The sequence below is a fragment of the Phytophthora infestans genome, genomic scaffold (assembly GCF_000142945.1).
Source record: "Phytophthora infestans T30-4 supercont1.25 genomic scaffold, whole genome shotgun sequence".
Classification (NCBI taxonomy): domain Eukaryota; phylum Oomycota; class Peronosporomycetes; order Peronosporales; family Peronosporaceae; genus Phytophthora; species Phytophthora infestans.
In genome coordinates this window covers 1,380,114-1,386,648 of record NW_003303734.1, presented here as the reverse complement: position 1 = coordinate 1,386,648, position 6,535 = coordinate 1,380,114, and the positions used below count along the sequence as shown (strand labels likewise).

Genomic DNA, 6,535 nt, shown 5'->3' with positions numbered 1-6,535 from the left:
TTCTGTAAATCTGTAAAGACACGCTGACAATTTCGGTAGGACTCTCCCGACTAATAACACCAAAAGCACCAAGTCCACCTGACTGTAAGCGTGTAACATACTGGAGCTAAGGCCGGTTTCGGTCACCATACCAGTTCAAGTTGTACTCACCAGCACCTCAAAGATTGTGCACTGCTTGGCACAGCCGAGGACGGTGTATTTCTTCGTTTCTCCACCGACCTTTGAGTATTAAGCCCACGGCGAAGCAGTACCACCTACATACACTGTTGAGTGCAGCTATGTTACAGCAGATACTGGATACGCGTGAACATCTCGTCGTATGCTGCACCATCCGAACTGGCACTGAAGTGTTCGTTGTGCTGGATCTTTGTGTAGGCAGGATTGGCACCTCAGCGCTGCATCGAGACAGCTCCCGGTATCCAAGTAGTACTACTGCTCTTTCATCAATATGAAGGATGCAGCTTGTAGGTGCTGCACGTAGCTGTAGCTGAACGCATGGGCCTCGCTGTTTGGTGGAGCTCTACATTTCACGGCGTCCTTCATGTTTGAGAGTTATGATTCATGACTGACAGTAGGGCACTGGCTTCAGTGACGTCGAAACTGCTTTTGTCGGAAAGATGATTGACAATCTTCCAGGAAGCTGTGAATAATAGTAGTGCACGATGTTGGGCAGCCATAGCCATGTCACCGGCGATCGTACAGGTAAAGCTCTTCGCTGTGCAATGCCTACGGCAGCAGTAGTCGTTCGTCGCGAGTGGCGTGAGGTCGTTGGGCTTAAATATGTAAAAATACGTAGTTTGATACAATGGATTTGTTAAGTACATGTACCATTGGGACAGATTTGCTCGGACGGATACTTACAAAGCAGCAGGGGCTCACCTCTCAGACATTATCACCTTGATGCTTGCTGGCTAGCGTAACATAAGCATCGTCGCTCCAATGGCTTGAGTTGCGCAGCATGGTTTTAAAAAGGCCCTGTCTTTGAGGCTGTTGCTGTCCGTCGGATGGTCACCAAGACTAGTTACACACGTCCCAGTCCAATACGGCTGGAAGCTCTGTACGAAAGTAGCACAAATGAGTGGTTAGCTATCTGATAGGGATATGAGTATAGGGCTTCGTGAGTGTAGGGCTTCTTGAAGCTTACACTAAGAGTCGGAGTTGCTGAGACCATGCGCAATCCCTCCGCAGTAGGCTTGGCCATCGTCGTAGTTTTGGAGGCGGCTTTTGTTGATGAGAACGACTTGAGCTCCAGCCGAACAAAAACGAGAATGGGGCTTGCACTCGAGCTGACGGTCTCGTGCGCCTTCAAGCTGGCTTGGCCTCCCATGCCGCAGCCTTTCGCTCTATTCTCTGCTTCAGAGTATTTGAAATTGTTGTAAGTGTTAGTATACTTGCTTTTTCTGCATACAGCAGTCAGTCCCAGCAACCATTTGCTAGCAATTGACGCATACAGCGTACTATGCCATCGACAATCTGCTAACATTTCGCTGCATACAAGCCGCAAGTGTCTTCTGATCGTACGTACATTTGTTTGCGTCCGGCTGTTCGATGGTGGTGGGCAGGAGCTTTGCGGTGCTTGATCAATGTGTGCGGGGGAGGGAGAGGAGGGCGCGGACAGTAATAGCTTGTTGTATTTTCTGGAACTGATCATTTGCGCAATTCTTAGCGTTTTACGCAACTTAATGGCTAATTAAACGTTGAAGTTATCGGATACTAAACTCTGAGTAAGAAAAAGTTTGCTGCGCACAAAATATAGTGAACGATCCAAAAGATCTTCTTCCGCCCAAGACAAGATAACTGTGGCAATCAGCCACCTCAACGTTGCTTCACATGACGCGCCCAGCGACGTGACCGACAGCAGTTCTCGGTGTTTATCTTCATCTCCTGCTCCTGTCGCCACTTCCTCTTCAGAAACCCCCAAAGTGCAGCAGGGCAGTACAACTACGAGGTCAAGGGCACTGCAGGCGGTCTCCACTCGTACTCGGAGGAAGAGACGGCTGCCTTCACCGAGCATATCAACAACACGCTGCAAGCAGACAGCGATGTGGCGTCGTTGATGCCTATCAGCATGGACGCGGGGCTGTTCCGAGCTGTGTGCGACGGTGTGCTGCTCTGCAAACTCCTCAACCGCGCTGTGCCCGAGACGATCGATGAGCGCGCGCTGAACGTTGTCAAGCGCGCGCGAGAGCTCAACGTGTACCAGAAGACGGAGAACCAGAACCTGTGCATCAACGCCGCCAAGAGTATCGGCTGCAGTGTGGTGAACATCGGTCCGGACGACCTGATCGAGGGCAAACCCATCCTCGTCTTGGGTCTGGTGTGGCAGATTATCAAGATCCAACTCACGTCGAGTATCAACCTCAAGAACCACCCAGAGCTGATGCGTCTGCTGCTGGATGGAGAGACGTTGGAGGCGTTCATGAAGCTCCCGCCGGACCAGATTCTACTGCGGTGGATGAACTACCATCTCCAGGCTGCTGGGCATAGGAAGAAGGTGACGAACTTCAGCTCTGACGTGCAGGATGCGACGGCGTACAGTGTGCTACTGCATCATATCGCGCCTCAGCACTGCGACGTGTGCGCCGAGTCCGTCCCGGAGGAACGCGCCGCCCACGTGATCCAGAACGTGCGTCGGCTCCAGGTCGAGACGTTCATCAAGCCTCGCGACATCACGAGCGGCAACCCGAAGCTCAACATGTCGTTCGTGGCGCAGCTGTTCAACACGTGCCCAGCGTTGGATGTGGTCGAAGAGGAGGTGAAGCAACTGGAGGAGATTCTGTACGACGACGTGGGCGACACGCGGGAAGAGCGGGTCTTCCGTCTGTGGATCAACTCGCTGGCCATCGACGACGTGTACGTCAACCACTTGTACTCGGACTTGAGCGACGGCATGAAGCTGCTCAAGGTGCTGGACAAGATCCAGAAGGGCCTGGTGAGCTGGAACAAGGTCAACCTGGTGGCGCCCAACAAGTTCAAGCAGGTGGAGAACTGCAACTACTGCGTCGTACTGGGCAAGCAGCTCAAGTTCTCGCTGGTGAACGTCGGAGGCGCCGACATCTTCGAAGGCGCCAAGAAGATGATCCTGTCCATTGTGTGGCAGAGTATGCGCTATCAGCAGCTCAAGATCTTGAGCAAGCTGGCGGCCGGGCGAGGCGAGATCACCGACAAGGACATCATCGGCTGGGCCAACAACAAGGTGCAGCAGAGCGGACGGGCCAAGGGCAACATCGTGGCGTTCCGGGACCCCACGCTGTCCGACGGGCTGTATCTACTGGACTTGGTGCACGCTGTGGAGCCGCGTGCGGTGAACTGGGACATGGTCTCGCAGGACAAGACGGACGACGCCAAGGCCAGCAACGCCAAGTACGCCATCAGCTGCGCGCAGAAGATCGGCGCCACGGTCTTCCTGACGTACGAGGACATCGTGGAGGTCAAGCCCAAGATGATGATGACGTTCGTGGCCAGTCTCATGCTCGTGGACCATCAGCGCGCATAAGATGAGGACAGTGGAGAGAAGGAGAGCTGCTAGACGGTCGTAGCTGGCTGACCAGAGTTGAAGAAGCACATACAAGTGAACAGAGAAAAAAAGTTTTCAAACATGCACTTGCGAACATGGGTACATGTATCCATGAACCGTTTAACATGTACAATAGTCACCTCCTCGCAAAGTTGGCCGTCGAAACTTTCGTCCGTCAACATGGTGGAGTGTTACTTGACCGATGAAGTACCGACCGGCCACACGAAGGTCAGTGCCGATGCTGGGTGGGGTTTCCTTTCGGTTGATCTCTTGGACGCAAGATTGAGAATGAGACTGCAAAATCGGAAAGGCAAGAGTGCACGGGGACTCCACAGCAACCGCAACCGCGTAAAGTGCGTGGTCTCCATTCGGTTCCCAGCCGAAGAGGTGGTAATGCATGCGGATCCTGCGAGTTTGCCTCATTCATCAGCTGCTAGAGCTTGGAAGGTTGTATTTTCCACGGGTGCAAACTGATCAAGACCAATTGGGCACTGGACAAAGATTATCTTACACTATTGCCAACAATGGCTTTGGTGATTTAACATGTAAAGAAGCCTTGTTAGTCACTGTGCCTTGCCAGACCATACATCTTTGACTTTTTTCTCCCGGTACATAACTTGCTTAGATTCTCGAATAAATATTTAGCACGTTAGCAATATTCGCAAGCAAGTTCTAAGCATCGTCCCACACTGTCTCTGCGTACTGCTGCAAGCCGAAGAGACTGTGCTTTACTAAACCTGGCCGAAGTTGCGGCAATATCCTTGGCATCTCAGCCCACACCAACTCGGGATAATCTAATCAGGTCATAGGGTGTCGTTAGGTACTTCCAGTAGTTAAGTGACAGCCATGTTCCCAAAAAAAAAAAAAAAACTCGGGATAATATCTATCGATTCGATAGATTTATCCTGCTTGGCTTCGCAATATTATTATCATGTAAATTATCTTTAAATACTAATTCGTTTCTAATATAGTACATGGACTCATAAAAGTAGTATTTTAAATTGATATTTTATGAGTTCTCTTTACTATATATTTAAGTATGCAGTTTACAGAGCAGCACTCCACATGCTTCAGCAAAGAAACATGTGAAATTGTTCGTAGAAGCTCGTCCACTTTCCAATTGATGACCGTGCGTATGTGTGGCGACAGGTGGCTTGACGACATGGCCTCCATAAGCTCCGTGGATCGGTCAGGTCGGGCTTATCTTCTGGAAGTGCATTACGTCACACTCTTTACTGCAAAAGATGGTGCGGAGATTGCTCTAAGGAGTACCTACCTCATATGGTATAAAAGCACTGTTAAATGGAACTGGTCATGTATATAATAAACGAAGGAAACTAACCGCGCATTGAGCCTGGCGGCATCGGTAAAATGATTGATACATGTCTTGGCAGCGTAAACGACTATCTCAAGCTGTAAGCAAGGTAGTATACTATTTGTTTTACCTGTGCTAGCACTTTAATTTATACTCTGGCCTTGACGTCGAGTCCACAGAAGCTCAAACCGTACAGGCTCTACGAACTCTTGACGACCAAGAAAGGAACTTTGGTTAAATGAGGCCCGGGACCAAGAAGCACAAGGTGATGTGTCGCTCTCGTCGTTGACCTCAGGTGTCGGCTACGAGGTGCACATTATCTCTGTTGCTGTTGGCGGGAGCGATAGATCACACGTCGTCAAGTCCTTAGGAAGTAGCAACGAAACTACGTCGCTTCTTTCTAGCTCAGAATACACACATGCACTGTGCTCTAATTCTTCTGTGACTGTTTATTTTTGCCAAAGATGAAGACAGCAGAGACTACTGCACTGTCACGGACACCGAGCCGTACTGGTGCTGGCATTAGTGAGTGTATCGTCGCAGAGTCTAGTGTGGCTTCGGAGAGTCTCGGTCAGTGTCTTCCTTACTACTTCGTTAGTTAAGAACTGACCGAAACTCTCCTGAGAGCTAAGCTAGCTCTGGAATTTTACAACCACAAGTTTTCACTCATTGAAGCTACAACCAGGACTCAACTGCACCATCCACATGTGCGTGGTAGATGTCAAAATTGTACCCAAAAATGTAAAAAAGAAGCAGAAAAAAGCCGTATTTAAAGTGAGCTTGTGCATCTGTTGAAAAAACATTCCTTTAGTATTCATAGTTTTTTAAGCCTGTAAAGGGTATTATGATAGCTTTGATACGAGTCCAGCTGGTATGCAGCGGCCAGCAGCCTCGCCAGGCAGTCGATCAACTGCTATCTGGACGTGGCTGCATTAAACAGCAGAAGCTGATTTTCATGGACACAAGCGGCTGATTACGGTCAAAAGGCCTCTACAATCACTTACTAACTAAGCCCATCATATACATTTAATTGAGTCGTGACACGATTCCAAGATCTCTACTGATATCCGGTTGATATTAGCCACGTGTTGAGCAGCATGGAGCTTACCGAAAGCAAAACGATCGCTAAACGGTACTACAGGTGCGATTCAGAGGAGGTGAAAGCAGATTGTCGTCAAAAGCTGGCATTGCAGTCGACCTTTGCTATCACAAACTGTCTGAGCACTAAACAACTGCCGCATATAATACTGCTCACTTCAATATTTCTCGAGCATATGCACCCCTTCAATCGACTGCCCCCCCCTCTCCCCCCCCCCACCACCACCACCTAATTTGCCGAGATGATCGCAGACACAGGAATTTATTGTCGACCAACCTTCCAGCACATTTGTCAGCAGCGTCAAGACAAAGGACGATGTGACGCAAGTCATCAAGTCCTTGATAATATAAATTAACATATTTGTACATCTACTTTAAAACCTTAATACTGCCAAAGAAAAGCAGATGCCGCACATGGTGCCAGCTTGAACATACAACGAGATGGTAGACGTAGTCCATGGTTTTGGTGAGTTTAGCAAGCCCATAGCCTGGTCGCCTATGGCAGAAATTATCTTAGCAACTGCCTCTCACAGAGTCAAAGCTGCGTAACCTTGTCGTGCTGACGATTTCGGCGTGACACATGCTAACTCAGCATGACAGGACAT

At 49.6% G+C, this 6,535-nt stretch overlaps 1 protein-coding gene across 1 annotated transcript; it reads left to right on the top strand.

Moving 5' to 3' along the window:
• Positions 1-1,169: 1,169 nt before the first annotated feature.
• PITG_13101 (fimbrin-like protein) lies at positions 1,170-3,613 on the top strand (the record flags this gene model as incomplete). Its single annotated transcript, XM_002900583.1, has 2 exons — positions 1,170-1,375; positions 1,912-3,613. The coding sequence occupies 2 exons, from the start codon at positions 1,170-1,172 to the stop codon at positions 3,494-3,496; spliced, it is 1,791 nt and encodes a 596-aa protein (XP_002900629.1).
• Between the last annotated feature and the right edge of the window lie 2,922 nt (positions 3,614-6,535).